The 21,184-nt window shown below is 40.6% G+C and overlaps 1 protein-coding gene across 4 annotated transcripts in view; it reads right to left on the bottom strand.

Moving 5' to 3' along the window:
- The window catches only part of FBXW7 (F-box and WD repeat domain containing 7), a 170,828-nt gene that overhangs the window by 92,648 nt on the left and 56,996 nt on the right, over positions 1-21,184 (bottom strand). For 2 of the 4 annotated variants that reach the window (XM_035323739.1, XM_035323738.1), the window contains exon 2: positions 4,376-4,933. In XM_035323739.1, the coding sequence (XP_035179630.1) occupies positions 4,376-4,864 (489 nt within the window). In that variant the 5' untranslated portion in view covers positions 4,865-4,933. Of the gene's footprint in view, positions 1-1,812; positions 2,688-2,806; positions 3,201-4,375; positions 4,934-21,184 lie in introns of those variants that run through there. The other 2 variants (XM_035323741.1, XM_035323742.1) reach the window with 2 other exon arrangements.

The following is a 21,184-nucleotide window of genomic DNA, read 5'->3' as shown; positions in this document are numbered from 1 at the left end:
CCATCCCAAAGCCAAATAAACCTGTAACTTATTTAAGCCGTATAGGAACATCTTCTAAGATAATCAAGATGTCATTACTCATCTAAGAAAACACCAAAGCAACTAAACAATAACAACTTATCTTGATGGAAACAAAGCAATTAAAAACAACAGGTTTAAGTATAACAAGGATGACAGCTGTTAATATTAAAGTTAATAAAAACTAGAAGTTGCAGAAATAGTTAGGCAAACAAAATCTAAAATAAGCAAGGATGCTAATTTATGTAAGCTATTTCCCAGTGACAGTCACTACCAGCTATATGTTCCTGTCCTTGTAGTGTTACAGAATACCACCTTTACTGAGGGATAAAAGCGTTTAAGGGCAGTTGCTACAAAATATCTGATGTATTATAAATTTATGTTTGCTCATGTTGTGGTTTAACTGTAACACAATCATTCCTAAGGAACTCAAGTGATACAAAGTCATCAAAGGGAACAGGCAATGGATGCTGTGCATACAATGCAACCAGCAAAGAATCAGCATCAAGAGCACGTTCCTGAAAGCCTTGCATGTATTACTTATTTTACCCTACTGTGCTGATTTGTATTTTTATATAACAGACATGACAAGCAACATTTGACAGGAGATAGATTGAGGGAAGTGAAAATTAACTGTTAAGGATCTGATGGGGTACGCTGGGTACAAGAGAACTATTCATTTGAACACACCCAAGCACCAATTCAATTTTCTAGTTGCAAAGAATACAGACCATACTTACAGAACAGAAAGCTCTCTGAAAAAGTCTTGAATCATGTTGGGCAGAGCAGCTGGACACGAAATCCCAATGCATTGCTGCAGTCAAAGGTGTTAATGTGACTGATTGTTATATGAACAGGTAGGTAATACATAGTATGAATAAATTTTAATCAGCCTCCTTGCAAGAATTGAGGTTCTAGCATCTACAGTTCAGATGAATGTTCAGAAATCAGTGTTAAGGGAAGTATCATAATGAGGACAAAAATAGGAAAATATGTCTGTTGGACGCAGCGTCTTAAGTACCTACATGTAGGAGACCTTTCAGGAGTGAACTTGATCACTTTATGTACACAAAAAAAGGCAAGTTAAACAGCTCTTCAGTTCAGCAGGAAAACAATAGAATACAATGGTCAAAAAAGACAGATACAGTAAAAAGGCAGAGTAGAATAAAGGTACAGAAATTTAAACACAATTCACTGAAACAACCAAGAGTTCTGACAGCTTTGCCTTGCTGGACTGTTTTCTTTTATAAACAGCAAAAACATTCTAACAATCTGCTTTAGCTTGCGCAGAAGTCAACATTTTAAGCAGGGGATTGTAACACAATTTCAATGACCCTTCTAGACTCCTAAGGCACTCCTGGTGAATGCAACAAAGGCTCTCCTGTATCCTCTCATTTTAAGGGCACACACCCTTTAGTCTTAACATTTTCAGAACATAATGGAAACAATTATTGCAATTGCTTCCATGGAACAGTAATATCAAGCAAATATTTACATATTTTATTTATATATAATCCTTCATATTGTGTGAACATACATGATAAATATATAAAACCTTTTATATAAAAATGTTTTTATCAATTCTGATTGAGTTTATCAGGTAGAATAGTCAGCTTGCTGCTGTCAATTGGACATCTAAGATGATCGGTGCCCAACGCAACTGGCATATACTGTGTTACTTGGGAACCTTGCCGTGTCCTTCCTTAACATCACATGATCCCACAGACCAATAAGCAAAAAGTAAAAAAATAAAAACTAAAAAATTAAAAACATATTACAAAGAGAATTTATTCAGTAGTTTATAAGGAAAGGAAAAACAGAAAGACAAAGAACAGATATCCAGAAGTTCGTATGAGTGCACAAAAACAGTTATGACTGTAGCAGTTGCTGTTTTATTCAGTCTCACTCCTATCCCCTGATAGTTGGTACTGATGAAAACACCCTGTACGTTGCCAGCATTGCTCCATACAGCTATATCAAGCTAGCAACTGCGTTGGATCAGCAACGTATGCCTCTGAGCAGCAGGGTTTACATCTGACATAGAAACAGTAGAGCGGCAGATTCAGTCCCCACAGCTGATACTGGTGGCGCAAAGCAAGGTTCACAGGAATACAGAATACAGCAAGGGAGCCCATAACTCAGCCAGAGCGACGAGGAGAAGAACTGTGCTAGACTACAAATGCTGAGAAACATATCTGAAACACTAAAAGTAAGTCTACGAGGTTTGAGTCTCCTGGGATGAGTCCATCTCCAACAAGTACAAACAGAAATACTGCCGATGAACCTACAAATACCCCTTTTTCTTCCCAAAAGCAGCATATTCATTAGTCATGAATGAATTACCAGAGTAGAAATAAACATGCTCTGGCACAGCTGTATTTCTACAGTATTTCCTAACACAGAATCTGTTCCTATGGTTAGATTTTGTTTTATTAAGGAATTGGTAAGAACTAATGAAGCATTACTGCATAACCATGACCTCGAGCAGTGCCAGCTCAAGCAGCTTTCTACCTGTGCTGCTCCTTCAGGTATACAGTTAAAACTATCAAAAATAAAGTCACACCATGAATCAGAAATAATTCCCAAAGACGATTTCCACTACCTAGCTCCCCAAACAGTTCTTGCAGGAGCACAGCCTGAGGGCACAGCACAGATGAAAATGGCCAGCACTGCATGGAAACAAAATGCAAAGCAACTATCAGACAACACAGAAAATGTGTATCTATATGAAAATCTCTGAGACAAGCTCCTTTAGGCAAAACTTCCTTGAAATATTTATTTATATTGAACATGCCTTAAAAAAATTTTGAAAATTGCATTCGTTTTTAGAGATGATAAAAAAGAGCTTCAGAACTGATCTTGTTCTGCTCAGTTCATATGTATTTTGAGTATGGTTAGTTACAAAGAAAAACAAAGCTGTTGAGTCAGAGACTTTACATGTATTTCTGAGAGTAAACATCTCTTATATTAACTATCAAGTCCAAACTGGATGGATGCAAGTTGTTATGCGATCATCAGCAAGTAACACTAAACTTTGGAAAACCAAATCATCAGATTAAAAACAGCATGTAGAAAGCTAACTGAATTACATGAAATTTGACTGCATCACAGCATTTCCTTCCAAGTTAGAAAGCATATACTTTAGAAGTTTGAATGGTAGAATTATAAAGTTGTATCATTTCCTAAAATAAAATCACACAAAAACATTGATGACTTTTCTAAACAAACTAATCAGCAATACCAGACACGTATTGCTGCAGCTTCAAGAAGCAAATATTCATCCTATTTACCTGTTCTGGTGTATCTTCAGGACTGATTATCAATACATTTATATTCACAGTCATACAAATAGGGAGCCCTGTTACTTGATTCTGTGGCATTTCTTTACATCAGTTTTCAGAAAACCAAGTATGTTGTAAGAATTTGAGAGTTTTCTGTTTTATTTTTGGAAGGTGGAAGGTAACAAAGTGTTTTATTACCAATTTACGATGATTACAAAATTGGCACACAGCTTTAAGAACAATGCTCTTCCACAAAGCCACTTGCCTGCTCCTCCCTTTCATTAGGCAGTATCACCGCTATCATTATTCTTTCAGATTTAGCTGCTGCTAAAAGTTAAATCCTTCTTGAGGTATTTGGAAAACATGGTGAACTCCTAATGAACAATGGATCTAAAATGTTGGGTGATACTTGTAACAATAAAAATGCTATTATTTATTTTCAAATTGTTGTTGCAAACTGGAAATTCTCAATCACTGAACACAATTTACACACTCCTTTCAAGTAGAATATCATGCAGCATTATGCAATGACTGTAAATGAATGATTTGCTATTACTTTCTTTTAAATCCCTATGTTGTCAGTGAAATCACTGTGACCTGTCTAGAAGGAAGAACTTTAAGTTTCTGTAATATTTCACACTAACTTTTCATGACAAACACTTTGAACTAGAACTCAAAATCTACCACATACACACAATTGCTTACCTTCTTTCTTGCCTGCTTTGAAAAGAAAACATCATAAATAACCCCTGGAAAGTCTTATTAAGACTATGAGTCAGCATACGAAATATTTTTTAAAACAATCCCGTTCTTTTTAAAATAGTCTTCAAGAGCTCTAGTCCCTTAAAAGAAGTACTTATTCATGTCAAATGCCTGGAGATTTTTTGATTATTAACAGTTAGAACAATACAGTTTAAGAATTTATGTAGTCCACAGACTAAGTTCTTTAGGAAACAAAGTCTTTGCCTCAGTTTAAAACTTCAGTTTAAGTTTATATATAGATATTATTTTCCAAAATCCAGAGTTAGTCAAGATTAAGAATACCAAAAAAAAAAAAAAAAAAATCAGTTTCTCACCTTTGTCTTTGTGTAGAATGGTGATGACTGGTGAATGGGCAAGTCCATGAGGCTATTGGAATTTGTGACACTGTTACTGTTAGCATGTTCATCTTCTCTACTGCTGTCATCAGACTGATCAAAATCATCACTCTCCTGGTCCATTTCCTCCTCCTCTTCCACCTCCTCCTCTTGATCACCAGCATGTTCATCATCTTCTTCCTCTTGGTTACAAGTGGATTCTTCATCCACTGTAATAAGTCTATTGTTATTTTCTTCTAACTGTTCCTGCTGGGATTCATGTCTGTCATCAAATCCAGGTTCTTCTCCTCCTATCTCCCCATTCCTCCCAATGTGCTGCTCCTCTTGTTGTCGTCTTTGCTGCTGCTCATCCTCTTCTACAACCCGATTCATCTGCTCCTCATCTACTTGGCTTGAGGAAGCATTACCTCGAAGAGATCCACCAGTTCGTCGCCTCTTGCTGCCCACAGAGAGCAGTTCCTGATTCATTTCCAAAAGCCAGCTTGCTACTTCTTGGACCTTGGCTAGGCTATCTGAAGATGCAAATGCTTTCACATTCTAAAGAAACAAAAAAAAGTGGAAAATTACAAGCTATATTTTTGATTAGGCATAAAAGGCATAAAGGCATAAGACATAAAAGTAATTACTGCATTGTATTACTCCCAACAACTTGAAATTCCAAGCAGCAAGGAGCAGTTTCAACTTCAGACTGCATTTTTTCAGTTCAGTGTCAACTTTTTTTCAAGAGAGTCATTTCTACTATCATATAGTCTGAGCATGATCTCTGTAAACACTAGATTCTGCAAAATTCCTAAGTTTTTCAGAACTACTTGCATGTGAATATACATGCCAAGAGAAAACAACCAGCTTCTTAGCTGTGCGTAGTGCCCCGTGCTCAGGTGTACACACAGCACACCTCTCACTCAGCATGTTAAGCCATACAAGGGATTCAGAAAGCACAATGACAGCATTGGGAAGGTGCATGAGTGCCCTGTCTCACAGTAGGAGCAGCAAAGGACTTTGTTTCCACAAGTCCTTCAGTAGAGGAAGATACTCTTCAACCCACTCTTCTCCCACTCACACAACCACAGAAGAACAACTCCGTATCTTCAGAATGTCTACCACCTGACAGTTTGTTCGTTTGTTTTGTTTGTTTTAAAAATCAGACCAAAAAAACCTAGAGCCTCGGCTGACAGAGGTCTGAACAGATAAATCCCCATCTTTGCTCTATGATGTTTTTAAAAATATTGAACTTATTGCTGAGGGGACAGAAAAGTCCCAGAAACCATAGCTCAAGTCATTTCATTGTGTCATAAAGTAAAAGCCACAGAAACACATTTACAGATGGTTTTAAAGTCTTGCTTTGAGAGGAACTCATAGATGGGATTCTGAAGACTTGCCTCCTCTTCCACAGGGAAGCAATACTTAAAAGCCAAAGACGTGGTTCTCAAGTTTCCACATACATGACAATCACCCCCAAATAAATCCTCATGAGCTGAAAAGCTGAAATGTCTTCCAAGCAAGTGTCCACTAGCAATTAGTTCCAATCCATGAACTAGAAGCTAACAATAAAAGATAATTAAGCTGTATATGTCAAGGCAAGGACATGAAAGAAACAGCAGAGACTGTGCTGATGACTTCTGCTTTTACCAGTGGAAAAACCCAGCAGGGCACTGGGTTGCACGTGACCCAAACCAGAAGCTAGCAACTCCAGCCTTGAGTGCAATGGGTATAGAAAATAAACGTTTAATTTTCTATACGTACTAAGTAGTACTTGAGAAAGATGCCATTAAGAGAGCACTCTAGGAGATATATTTTCACTTAACTTTTTTCCTAGCATATTTGAGTGATGCTTAACTCCATTTCATCATGCAATTCAAATGTGGTTGTGAATACAACCTGACGCTAGCACAAGTTATTTATCAGGCTTGCTACATAGTTTAGGCATTATGAATGCGACAACAGTACATCTTACTTTCTCAGAAAAAGTGAGAAGGTCTGGATTTTTGAAGCACTTAAGTCACTTAAAAATCAATACTTAAAAGGACTATATAAGAAATCTGCACCTTCACTGTCTAACAGTTTTAACTTCCGCCACAATTCTCTAGTCACAAATGAAGCTTAAGAGTTTTAAACATTCTTCAGTATCACCAGCTTGATTTTAATATATGCAGCTACCTGTTTAGGGCATACTTGCTAAGTTGTAAATGCTGTACTTGTTCCTAGAATTTCAAACATACTTTGAATTTTACCTGCAAGCATCTAACATGAAAGGTCAGCATTAAAATAACACATCAGATGACAATAATAATGATAAAATGCATCAGATTCTGCTAACTGCTTAAATGACAAAAATAACTCTAATGTTACTGTTAATAACAAGCCTAAATGAAATTCCAGCCAATCAAAAAGACGATATGCTAGATTTATTATGGATTTTTAATTATTCCTCCATTTTTGCAGTGACCATCGATTCACAAGGTTAGCTTCAGTCAAACACAACTTCCGTTTCGCTCTGTATCTAAATGAACAAACTCAACTTGTTTTTCCCAGAAGCCTATAAAGTGCATTTTCAAAATTTAATTACAAGCAGTGCTACATCAGAAAGCATCAATATGCAAAGAGGTGATACATTCGCTGAAGCACAGATGGATGTACATTATCTGAGAGATGTGAAACATTAAAGCTGCCTTCTGTCACGCAAGTGCTTGCAGAATTAACTGCTGCCAGCTAATACACAAGATGCAACCATTTCCATACATAAGGTACATATGGAAGAGTAAGGGATTATTATTTAGCAGGATGAAGACTGCCAGAGACTTAAGATGTTGTGTTTTCATTTAGCACTGGGCCTCCTTCATGTGCACTCTGAGCCCCATACTTGTATCACTGAATCATTGAATATCCCGAGTTGGAAGAGACCCACAAGGAGCATCGAGAACAGCATATCGTCAGATCAGTACCAGGAAGCTGTTGCTTTTTCTGCCCACCTCAGACTGGAGAAATTCAGACAGCCACCAAAGCGTGACAGGGCAGCAGCAATGCCTGCATATGCGTTAACGTGCAAACATCACTGACCTGGGCCAGCAAGTCTGGCAGGCAGCGCTCAGGGGTGTTTCCTAACACTTTCAGCAGGTCACTGTATGGAAATACAAGGAATCCCTCAGGAAAACGGAAGTCCTGGAAGGGAGCCAACAGTGAACACTGAGCCTCAGAGCGCGCCTCCCTCTAACATTCAACATTAAATGCTGCTCAGGCTGAATTTTTTGGCTTTATCCATCTCACATGCACAGAAAATAGATTAAAGAAATAACCCAGAAAAACAGTAGCTCAAAACCAGCTGTAAGAAGCGCCAAGCAACACCAGGAAAGTACAGGGCAATTCCTCGGACTGTCAGCCGCAGCGGGCTCCGCTCCGTGAGGAGAGGAAGGTGAGCGCTCCGCGGCTTGCTTTCCCGCCAAAACCTCTCCGTCCCCCCAGCAGATCCGAGAGTCACTACACATTTTTAAACTTATAAAAACGTAACTGTGGGAATACCTGGAAACCTCCATATGTACGGCTGGCTCTCTATTACGCCCTTTTATCACTTAAAACTCTAAGTTAGGGGGGGAGAAAAAGGAAAGGAGGTCAGAGGCAGAGAGGGCAGGGTGGGGGTAGCGAGGCTGTTCTGTGTGGCAAAACTTGGAAAGGTTATAAAGACTTAACTTCCAAGTGAGAGGTGCAGAAAAGCAGTCGGTGAGAAGAGAATAGTTACATCTGGCAAATCTGTTACAACATGGTTTATGAGAGGTGGATGTTCATGGAATAAACATTTTTTAATTACCAATTTGGTAGACACGGAATTGGGTTAACAAAAAACTTAGATACTGGATTAAACCCTTCCTAATGTACTAATATAAATAACCCTGTAAAAACCGAGGAATATTACACTGAATAATACTCACTTGTAATTCAGGTGAAAAAAGAGATGGTAGAAAAGAAAAATCCCGCACAAGCCAAGGAGCTTCCACAATTTCCTGTCAACATCCCACTCTGCCTTCTGAAAGAAAATAAAACCCCCGTACGTGCAGCCTGCCCAAGGTCCACGTTAGCAAACAGAGCTGTGCAGAGGGGCCAACACCCCCAGACCAGCTCAGGGAGGGAGGAGAGGGCTGTTACCCCCACAGCAGCTCTGTCCCCAGGGCTGGGGCATCCCCGATGAGCCGGGGAACGGCTCCTGGCTTAGCTTTACCTGAAAAGGTGTGCTGGGATGGCTGTGCTTTCCTGCTGCACTGCAAGTGAGGCCCATCAGGGGTTACACTCGAAAAGAGTAAGAGATTTTATTCTCTTGATCCAGAATAAAATACTAAGGGCAACGCACCTAAGGGTGGCTGAGCATCAGCCCTGCCAGCCGCCTAAGACCTGTTAAATCCATTTGAAAAGCATGCCTATGAAGAGAATTAAATGCAGGAAGCAGCTAGAAATAAACAACAAACAACATCAATAAGACTGCAAGCCCCCTTCTAGGCAAAAAAAAAAAAAAAAAAAAAGGACATGGACGGTATGGCCACAATATCTGACAATAGGAAGCACTGTGCACAAGTACCCTACATGCTGTACAAAGAACGTGTTCGATGTCACGATTGGATTACTAGCGCCGAAGTTCACATATGGGAAGACTTTGAACAACAGCAAAGTAACAAACCGAAACAGCCAATATGCCATAACTGGAAACAAACTACACAAAGTCAAAGGGAAAAAACAGCACTTCTGTAGGTTATGGTACTGGAGAATTATCCTCACGCGAGGATTTAATGAAGACAAGACAATTCAGATAAAGCCACACCTTAAACTGAATTTATGAGCTTTAAACAGAAATTATAGGAGATGAATTTTGCTGCATTACACAGGATGGTAAACTGGATTATAGGAATGGCCTCCTCTAGTCATAAAATTGAGTTTAATATCTTGTGGAAAACTGGAAAATAAACAAACCTTCTATATTTCCATCATCAGAGAATGTAGATCTGAGCAAGATGAACATTTAACTTTTTTTAAAATTTCAGTAGCTTTGAAGCAAAATGCATCATTCTCAGTGCATCTCATTCTACAGCAAGACATTCTACAGTAGGCATGCATTTTCCAAAAATAAAGAAAGCCACTTCTTCCAAAGGTATACACACCTCAGTTTGCACATCCGGCCAATTCATAACCCTGAGCTCCACACAAACCAGCTACTAAAAAGTTTCTCTGCTCCTGCTCTACCATCACCCTGCCCAGCATATCTCTGCTACCACTTTTTTTTTCTTTACTCAAGACTGATCAGCAGACAAGATAGAGTAGAGCAGCACATGCAGCCTCTGTTGGGTAAGAAATCACCCTGTTCCCTTATGCAATCTCTTTAAGATCCTTTACCAGCAATTCATGTTTTTTATTTAGTGCAAAATGGTCAGAGTAACCAACATGAAAATTAAAGTGCTGCTTTAATGACTTATGTCAAACATAAACCTGACAGCGAGCAAAAAACTAGACTAAGTATTCAGTAAATTAAAAAAAGAAAAGAAAGAAAAGAAAGGAAGAAACAAAACAAACACAGTTAAGGTTTCCCTGTGTAAATTTAATTAAGTCCAGCTGCCTCTAATCTTCTTGTGTGGCCAGTTTTAATTACCTCTCCTCCCTACTATAATCTGGTCCCAACTTTTTATCAGCCTTCTCAGGCTTTTCATCAAGTCTCCATGCCCTAGCCAAAAAGACCTAGGTCTTTTTGAACAAAGACAATTCCAGGTTTCCCACATCATGGGGTCTACTGTAAGATGTCTCTCCCTTCTGCTCACCTGCTTCTCTTAGCCCAACAATCTATCTTATTTCACCAGACTTCACCCATTTTCTCCCTTCTTCATCATCCAAATTTACCATCTCCTCGGACTGCCTCTTAGGACAGCCCCCTCTCTGCTCCTCTGCCTCCATCTCCCAAACCCCCTTAGCCTTCAGTGCTACTTTTCAGTCCCACACTTTGCCCTGTTCTGTTCAATTCCCTGCAAAACAAATTTAGATGAGACACAATAGCTGATGATATGTGGGTATTAAAGAGCACAAGAGAGCAACATCCCTTGCTATCAATTACAGGGACAAACAGAGGAAAGCAATTAAAAGAAAATTTAGCTCTGAGTTGGAAAGGCAATGGGGATATGGAAGATCTATCGTCCTAATTCCTCTTAGTAAACACAGGTAAGGTATGAAATACAAGATAACACATGAAATAGCATACTACACCCACCAGACAATACAATTACAGAAAAAAACAGTTGAGGAAACATGAGGAATTACTATGGGAATTTACATATATTGAGCAGTGCTTAAGCTGAGTGGCATGAAAAGAAAATATCAGAATTGGAAGATAAATTAGGACCTTTCATGGGCAAAAATTTAGCAGAAACAGCTTGAGCTCCAAGCAGTCAGCATACTTTTTCTTTAGATAATGATAAATTAAGTATGGTATCTAATTACTTTATACAGATCAAGGTATTTTATACAAACAAAACAAGGTCCAGCACTCATTGCATTCTTCTGACATCCAGCTATACTCATAAAAATGTTTCAAACTGCAGATGCCCAATCCCTCCTTAGAACTCAACTGCTGAATCGAAGATAACATTTTCTGCTCAATAGGTCTTGGTCCTGTTAATGTACGCGAATAAATTTTCCTTTTATGGATCTGTCCTTTCTTCCCTTTACATTATTTTTTCTGTAGTATTTCCACATGATCTTCATTTGTACACTTTGAACATCAGCACAGAACATTAACTTTTAATGTCCATTCTCTATTCAGAAACAAATAACTTCATATTGCATGTTTAAGTGGGTGAATAAAACTCTTTTAAGCCATTACGCTAAAAGCCCAGGCTCTTCAAGACAGATTCCCTTAACTCTTCAGACAGTGACTGTGGCAGAGTCAGAAAAGCTGCAAAAGGCACAATGCTCTTGCTTGCTTTGTACAGGCAGGGCACACACAGATTCATTAGCAACACAGTCACCTGCGAGGTTCATGCACACACACACAGAGAATTTGGATTACTTATAGCTAAAATATATTCCGTGATTTCTCTGTTGTAACAACATCAAAAGGAATGCTAAATCTTAGCATTCCATGAACCGGAACCCCATTTCTTCTCTCCTCAAAACCAGGAAAAATGCTCTGGCTAAAACATTACACAGAAGAGACCTAGCCCAGAAAGAGTCCTTGCTCATCTTCTTCCAACTCACCTGAGTTCAAGCTGCAGAAGTTTTTAACAGAATCATGATATAAAATGTACTAATAGAGACCCACTAACACAATTAAAGCAGTCAACACAAAACAGGAAGAGAGGAAACCACGGATCTTTTCTATAAACACTTCTCTGCAAGAAATTCATGGCCTCAGTTCTTGTATATGAGATGATAAAAATATACTAATTTTCCTCATTTCAAAAAGGAGGAGAAAAATACCATAGCAAATTACTGAATAGTATTTTATACAGGCTATGTTTTTACCTTAGAACTTGATACTTAAGGAAATGAGAATTACTGCAAAATACTGTGGGGGTAAGGATAGAGTGGTAATTAGAGGAAAATGGTAAAGCGATCCACTGAGGCCACTGCTGAAAGACTCCATCACCTAGTAATAAGAAAACAATACAAAATTAAAATCTTAAGTCCTGTTCCCCAAAAGCCATATTGCAACTGACAATTATAAACATAAATACAGGGTTACTGAAGAAACAGAGAGCTCATGTCTATTCACCAAGAACATTGCTCTTACCTCTCAGCTCACAGAAAGCTAAGATCAACAAAGTTACTCCTCCTATTTAATTTTGTTTTCTTATGTTTTCATCAAGAAGAGTGAAGGGATATAAATTGAGAATAAAATAATTTAAAATCCTTGAAAGATCATCATGGGAGGCAACACTCCACAGTAAGAAATCAGTATTATGACTGATCTTACTGTGTTCACATAAATAATTATGTTATTTTTAGTAGTTACATCAATAATAGCTGTTATACAGAAGATGGCTGGCGTATCTTTTCAGCAACTACTCTTTGAAGTAAAAAGGCATAATCTGTAAAGCGTGACAAGCTAACTATCACGTGTGACTAATGACAGGCTTCTCCCCTTTTCCTCAGAAAATGAAATGCAGCAAAAAGCTTGGGGGAGTTTAAAGGGTGCCAAGATTTCCAGCAGCTATTGAACACAACATAACACAGGCAAGTCCTCCATACAGTCCTCCATGCTGCCACTTAATCCGTAATGTTAATCACTGTCCTTTTTCTCACTGAAAGGATCTCTGAGCTAGAAAGGTAAAGCACAATTTTCAATTACATTCTTATCCCTGTGCTTTGACAGTTTTACCGTGACTTGGATTCCTATATTAATTTTACCTCTCTAAATGAAAGCTTACCTTGCATAATTAATGCATACACTTGAACAAGATAATACTATTTTTTTGACAAAACAGATGACTACATGAAGCCTGCAGTATTGCTACTACTAGCAATACGGAACTAGCATGCTCGTTTTCTCAGTTTAGAATAGCAAGTTTCTATCTTGATCTTTCAGTCTCATTTAAAGTATGCCTTCTGTGCATACTAATAAAGAGAAGTTTATTGCCAAAAACAAACAGTAGATCATACTTAACAGCAACATAATCAGAATATCTTCAGTTACATTACTAGAGAAGCACATGGGCTGAAAAATTCTCAGATTAGATAAATAGAGCAGGCAGATAATTACAGTCTTGCGATTTAAAGATGTTGTTGCATGCGTACTTAGCAAAGCCTGACAAGTAGAAACGGGATTGTCCCAACTCTTACTTCATGCTAAATACACATGTAATAAAGATTTTCTCTCTAAAAAAAAACCTCAGCCCCAGTTATCATACAACAAGGGTGACAACTCTTACAGTGCAGCAGGACACTACACAGTTCTTAAAATGTAATCGGCTTGGGAAATTGGGAGGTTGGTTTCACTCCTCCTGCCCCTTCGCTAAACCAAGCTAAAGAGGTTTTGGGTCTGTGGTAGTTAAGATAGCTTTCCAAGCTGGCCCCTAATCTCCACAGACCTCCCTCAGACTTACTCAGACCAGTAGACCTGTATTGCCTGTATCTAAAGTCCTAGAGATCAGTCTTACAGCTCCATCAACAGCATAGCATTCCAGCTGCCTGGAAGAACACCATTTAGGATGCTTTTATGCAGCTCAAGGCCTTTTATCCATAGGAAAGGAGAGACAGGAGAGAGGAGGATCACACTCCTAGTCTCACTTTCTAGTAGAAACTCCAGTTAAGCCATGCTGGAGCATTATATATCATAGAAACCTCTCCTGAGAAAAGGCACGAGTTAAACTCTATGTTCCAACAAAAGGAACTGAACCCAGAGCAATCCGTCAGTACCACACTATTTTTAAGTAAGCAGGCAATGTGATTATCATGCAGAAATGACTACTTTGTTCCTAAGTATCTGGCTGAACAGGAATTTTATCTAATAGACAAGAAGCAAGGTCCAACTACTGACTGCTGAAATTAGAAAAATCCAAATGGAATTAACTATGAGAATAATTACTCACTCTAATAACTTACTAGGAAGATAGTAAATTCATCACGGCTAAGTCTTAAATTAGAGAAATACTGCCTCTTAGCTCAGCAGGCACATTTACAAGCTGCAGAACACATAGCACGAGCCCAGCTGCCCGAGCACGGTTAGCTGGCTGCCCCTGCCTGGGAGCACACAGCAGCAAGAGCTGCTGTGGTCACCTCCTCTCCACTCCAACAGTGCCACAGGTTACCCAACTGCTGATTAAGAAGTGCCTAGTTCCACTGTAGAGATATCTCAAGACCGCCAAGCTTACCACCCACGCTAGTAGCTGGCATGGCCAAAACAACCTTACTGTAAATTTTTCTCCAGCATCCACAACAGTGCTGGACACGGCCCCTGGGCAGGGATGCGTTTCCAATGGAAAAACCTACAGACCTTAGCAATACGCTATGCCCAGCTGCTTTATGAAGCCATTCACATAGCCTGTTACCTCGCACGGTGCTGCTTTGCAAAACGGTATCATAAAAGCAATACATAAATAACTTCCAAGCAGAACTGCTCATTATTAATGCAAAATATTTGAAGGTAAAAGCAAAACAGCACTTGGCAGCAAGAGTGCTGCCATTAAGATGCTTGGTCTAAAAACCTCAAAGTGATTTATAGAGTACCCAAATGACTTCTCCGTCTCCGTTTCTTTCCTGTCCACTAATCATAAAAGTCATTTTGGGTACATTTCCCCAAATTATGGGTTTTCCTGATAGTGAATTGCAATTTTACCAGATGGCCAGTGTCAGCTTCTGGCAAACAGCAGCATGATTTCTTGGACAGAATCTCTAACTGAAAGGCTGCAGAAGTGCAGCACAAACAGGCAGACGCACAGAACTAAAAAGGTGAACCTGGAACACGGAGCAGAAGAGACGGGACAGAAGAGGTGAACTTCAGCTGAAGTAGACCTTGAGGACAGAGAGCAAATGCATTTAGTTAAATTTAAACTGAATTTAGTGAAGTTTAAATGGGGGGAAGGAGGAAATTAATGCCAAGTACTAAACTCTTTCCTACCTCAGAACTGTTTGAGATGAACAGCTCTAGTGTGTAATGACAACACACAAACAGATGAACACGTGCACACTCACTCTGTGCGGAAAATCTGTCCAGTGGTTAAAAAGGAAAACACCACAGGACTGAAGCTGAGAGAAGTGTAAATCGAGCAAGCACCAAGAATAATCTTCTCCTTGGCTGTCAAGAAGTTTCATGGCATAGCACAATGTTCTCAAGAAGCTGGAAATAATATAGTCTCTTTTGAGATCTATCAGATAGATATCAGGGATCTATCCAATAGACATTACGGACAGAGCAGCTCTGGTGCATAAGCTGCAACGCCACTGCTTGAACATCCAGTCAAAAATATTAACAGCTCTACGGCTAAATAGACAGAAGATCCCATGGTACAATGTCTGTAAATGGGCTCAGCACTGCTAATTAAGAAAGATAGTTTAATTTAAAAAACTAGTGTTTTCAGACTGAATTTCTAGAAAAGACCACCAGGTTGTTGTACAAATAATGAACAGCTTGCCAGAGATTAGAGAGCTATCTATTAATACTAATGCTACTTTTTTTTCTTTTTCCACAAGGTGAAAAAAAATCCAAGTCTTGCCAAGCTATCACTAACAATACTTTGCATATGAAGATCTATAGCGGTAAGGCTACTGTCTAAAATTTCTATTTTCATTTCCTGTTTTCAGTTGCCTATTCTTTAAGAAAGTTTGAAGGACTATTATCTATAACATTCAGCTGTCATGTAGTTCTAATTGCTAAGAAAAATTCCAGTAATTCTATCAGCGCTGCTAATGCAGCTGGGAGTAAAAGGCTGTAATACATTACAGACTTTTTTTTTTTTTTATTTAGGCCTAGTTCAGCAGAGCTATAAACTGAATTTCTGAGATAAGAAAAGGTAGCTGGGGATCAGGTTGGGGTAGAAAATATGCTTCACGCAAGCAACACAAGATACTAACACTGGTGTAATCTTACCATCTGGGGGGAAAAATACAGATCAGCTCTATTCCTGTGAGATTGCTGTAAAAGAATAAGGAGTAATATATATTTTATGAAGAATATCTATCTGTCCACCGTCTGACTTCATATCTTATGAAATGCTCTGCTATGTACATTCAATCAGATTTTGTGCAGTATCCGCTGGGCAATATTGGTTCCATTCTGATTACTGTTTTCAAAGCTGAACTCAAGAAACATGTACTTTCATCCAGAGCTAGTCAATGAACTCATTAAACGCCTTTGCATTAACATCTGATACAAAGTCTTTGACCTCCTTTTTTTTTCCTTTTAATAAAAGCCAGAAATACAAATAAAGAAGAATAATGGCAGCATTTACCAGACTTGCTGAAATATGTTTATACATTGGTTTGTTTGCATCTTCAGCATAAGAAAAACATAAGTACAACAAGGTCACATACTACTGGGACACAGCAGAATCAATTCCCTTCTTAGCGTCTCACTTAAAACCAAAGAAAAAAACAATTTCAGTCTCCACCCTATTAAAAACAGCAAATGTCTTCTCATTAACCGCACTTCTCCAGAACACCGCTTACCACACGTTGGTTCCTGAGTGTTATGTTCTCTGCGTCACCGGGAAGCTTTCCGGCAGCAGATCGAAGCTCTGACCTTGCAGAACAACAAGGCGCTTGCTGACAAACAGCATGTGCGACTGCCAGGTTCGAAGGAAGATGATAACCCAACCTGTCTAAAAGAATCTGGCCCCTGCCCAGGCAGACTCTTAGCAGGCTCCACTGGAGAAATGGAAATGGTTGCAATTACTGTTATTGGTTTAATGCCCTTAAGATGGCTCTCCGAGAATCTTATTTCAGTAACTGATTAAGCAGTATGTTCAGCAGCAGGGCATTTGCCTGCCAACCTAAGGAAACTTCAGTTTGCTCGGCCAAACTCTGTGACTGGGACAGTAATTTGGGTATCTGCATGACCAGAGATGAAACCAGGTACCTGGAAATGAACATTAGATGGCCTTCAACATTAGGGACAGGGAGGCAATCACATGCCCTTTAAAATCCCATGAAGCAATTGACTCTAGGTATTCAGTGTTCCTGCTCGACAGCACCTTCCTGCTACAGAAAGGCGCTGGGAACACAAGCAGGGAGAAGAGCCAATTCCAAGACAGGGCAGCACTGACCCCAGGGAAGAGGGAACAAAGAAATCATTTAACTGAACTACCAACCTAAGATGTACTGGCAGAGCCTGTACAAATACAAAGGCTCTTAAAATTTGAAATTTGGGTCATAAATCAATTGCAGAAAGTAACAGGTTGTAGAGGGAGACCCTTTTCTGCGGCTAACACCAGTAAAGATGCTGCTGCCCCTCTGCCACAGGACGTTGCTGGCAAAGCTCCACCAGCAGCCAACTCCAAGAGTGCCGCCTAACTCACCCCACATCAGGCAGGTCAGCAAGCTCACCAGTCAGAGCAAACTGGCACCGGATGAAAAGTGACTAACGTGACCTGTTCTGAGGACAGCAGACCATACACCCCTCCAGGGCAGGGGACAGCCTGGAGCCGATTAACATCTTAGACCGCTGCAGAACGAACACCTGCCCATAAACTTTACGCTATATTCTGCAATAAAAGCAAGCTGTGTTTCATTGCTAGTATTAGGGATCTAAACTTGGCTATTGAGGTTGGCAGAAGCCACATATCAAAGACCCAAATCAATACACTTGTCCAGCAGCTTGCTGTCTTTTGAACTTGTTGTGGGAAGTCCAGAGAAACAAATGGCTAAGTTATTTTGTGCAGGTCAGGAAGAAGTTAGGGATGCAGTTTTTTAACTGAAAGTTAGTTCTACTTTCTTTCTCTTTCCTCTCCACGTGAATATGGATGCACCGGCACAACTAATTCATATTAGGGATATGAACAAAGCTGTGCCAGTAAAAGCTACTTGATGTTAACTTATCAGCATCCACACTGAAGAATGACATGGCAATGACAACAGGAAGAGAGAGGAGTGCTACTGACCTTAAATACACTGGTGTACTTCTTTGTACAATTCCTGTATGCAGACAAATGCTTGCCTTAAGATTGCTTTAGAAAGAATTGATGCACTGTCAGAGATTATTTCAACATAATGTGGTTCAGCTTGAACTGGCTATAACAAATTCTTACATAGTGCAGGAAAACTTCTTACACTTACACCCATCTTACGCAGAAAGCAGATAAAGCACAAATACTATGAAGTTGGTGGAGAGTTTGCCGAGTCCCCAAACCAAATTAAGCCAATTTCAAACCGGTTCCCCCTCTGAATTGCATTTCATTTCTTCTCTCTTCAGTACTCTTTCCTAAATGCAGACAACCAAAGACTTTGGTTTTATAGTCTGATCCACCAGCTGTTAACATGGCAAAGACTCTTACAGAGAACAACTAGGTAGGTAAATATTTTCCAATATTCCAGAGCATTTTTTCTCCTTTTTTGACAATGTGCATGTATTGAAATGAAGCTAGGCCCTCATTTAATCCCTGCTTGAAAGTAGATGCATAAAGAGCTACAAAGGCACATTAGAATCCTTTTCCAAAAACAAACTGATTGCTTTAAGTCTAAGATGGACGGTATTCAGAGGAAGCCTTTTCCACTCCTGCCTTACTCTTTAAATCCATGCGTGCCACTTGCCTGATGGCACATAAAACAGCAGTTACCAATTCTAAATGAATGCCTTCAAATCAAACAGTAAAAGTTTGCTGTAAGCATGCACGCATCCCGTACAGACTGCTGTCTCACCAAACCACCAGTCTGCCAGAGCTGCACCTGCTTCTCATGCAGAGCTGGGACAACTTCTTTGCAACTGTGAACCCACCACAACGGCAGCTGCAAGCAGGAAAAGGCACCACTGTCACTGTCTTGACCCACCTTTAGGGCAGGCCAGCCCATCTCCCTGATTTTTCAAGGGTGCTGTCAGTGCAGACGCACGCAGATGAAGAGTCATCACTGTCCTTCCAGGACAGCAGAGCCAAACAGCACCAGCTGTATTGATCAGACACAGACCGCACTGCTTCCCATCCAGACCTGCTGCCCGTCCTTGCTGCTGCGTCAGGTGTATGGTGTGGCAAAGGACAGCTGCTGTGCCCCGCAGCTTCTGCGCAGTTCTTGGAAATCAGCACCATTCCGGAGCACGTAGATGAAGTTACTTTGGCCCTAGTGAAAGGCGTCTCGATGTTCAAAGGGAAAGACTTGTCAGACAGCTGGTAACAGGTGGAAATGCAAAGCAGCTGATACGGCACAGCCTGCGAGACAAGAGTCACTCGTACGTGCCACACACAATCCCAGAATGACGGGAAGAGAAACCCGAAGAGTCTAACACGGACAGCACAGGAGAACAGAGCTCTGGGATGCACGGAACGGACAGGGCACGCTTCTGAGTCGGTTGGTCATTTTCTAACAGAGAAAAGTTGTTCAGAGAAAAGACTGGCAAAATAACCTAAAAAAAAAAAAAAAATATGGCCATTTACAAATTAACTCAGAATGTGTTTTCCACATTAAAAAAAAAGATGTGTGGAACACTCCAGCTGTTAGCAGCTGTATTTCACTACGACCGTTTCTGCTGTTTTAATGCCAGGTTGGAAGACGTTCTGAATAATACTTCGGGTGGCAGCAGCTACAGCACCACCACAAACAGGGCTTCTGCATTTGTCATCCTTACTGGAAAACCTGGCTGATTAGGTTATGTCCTGTGACAGGCACAGCTGGAAGCCTGTAGATTGGACCTTACAGTAATCATCTGCACTCCCAGCCTAAAAGGGGTTTTAGTAACTGTAAGGCATTTCTCTTGCTATAGAGCTCAACTTCTCAAAAGGTCCAGTCCTAAACAAAGGAAAACAGAACACAGTACAAACTATCCTGACCATGGAAGGTCCAATTCACCAACAGGGACTTCAAATCTGTTTCTATCTTAATATTTCCCATAATCTATATGTGGACTTCCATATTCTCAGATGCAGGCAGGGCTGATTAACAGATGGTACCATTCTGTCCAAAGTTTAAAAACAGTTTTGGGACCATGTTTTGCCAACAGTTTTGGGACCATGACCGATGTTATGAGCTCCTACACTGGGTCACAACTTCTCTTGAGGGATTCACTGTTTTAAACATACTGGTCAGTGTAAAGTTAGGCACTTCTGATTCTTTTTTGGGAACTCTTGCCCTAAGGCTGCTTTTTACAGATGGCCCAAATACTGTCTCATATTCTTTGGGGTTTGAGACTGAGTAGGAGAAAAAAAGCCTCTGGCACATCTGCCTGGGAGGTGGGATCTCCCCAACACAGCAGCACCTGCCACACTCAGCTCTGGGGCTCACCAGGAAGAAACACATTTGGAACTGTTTTGAAGGACTTGTTACAGGACTTGCCCTAATGCACGCAGCATGGGCAACAAGCAGGAGCAGCTGGAAGCCACTGTGCAGCATGCAGGCTATGACTTGGTTGCCATCACAGAAACGTGGTGGGACCACTCTCATGACTGGAGTGCTGCAATGTCTGGCTATAGGCTCTTCAGAAGGGACAGGCAGCATGGAAGGGGTGGTGGAGTGGCTCTAGAGAGTGTTTTGACGTCGTCGAACTTGAGGCTGGGAATGACAAGGTGGAGTCGCTATGGGTTAGGATCAGTGGAAAGGCCAACAAAGGAAGCATCCTGGTGGGGGTCTGTTACAGACCGCCAAACCAGGATGAGGGGACGGATGAGGAGTTCTACAGGCAGCTGGCGGAAGTTGCGAAATCATCAGCGCTTGTTCTTGTGGGGGACTTTAACTTCCCAGACATCTCCTGGAAACACAACACAGCCCAGAGAAAGCAGTCCAGGAGGTTTCTGGAGAGCGTGGAAGATAGCTTCCTGACACAGCTGGTTGGCGAGCCTAACAGGGGAGGTGCCCCGCTAGACCTTCTGTTCACTAACAGAGAAGGACTGGTGGGAGATGTGGTGGTCGGGGGCTGTCTTGGGCAGAGTGACCACAAAATGGTAGAGTTCTCGATACTCAGCAAAGTCAGGAAGGGGATCAGTAAAACCGCTGTCTTGGACTTTCGGAGGGCTGACTTTGAGCTGTTCAGGACACTGGTTGGCAGAGTCCCTTGGGAGGCGGTTCTGAAAGACAGAGGAGCCCAGGAAGGCTGGGCGCTCTTCAAGAAAGAAATCTTAATGGCTCAGGAGCGGTCTGTCCCCATGTGCCCAAAGACGAGCCGGCGTGGAAGAAGACCGGCCTGGC

This window comes from Oxyura jamaicensis, chromosome 4 (assembly GCF_011077185.1).
Source record: "Oxyura jamaicensis isolate SHBP4307 breed ruddy duck chromosome 4, BPBGC_Ojam_1.0, whole genome shotgun sequence".
In the NCBI taxonomy this organism is placed as follows: domain Eukaryota; kingdom Metazoa; phylum Chordata; class Aves; order Anseriformes; family Anatidae; genus Oxyura; species Oxyura jamaicensis.
The sequence above is the reverse complement of the archived record's forward strand: the minus strand, read 5'-3'. Positions and strand labels throughout refer to the sequence as shown.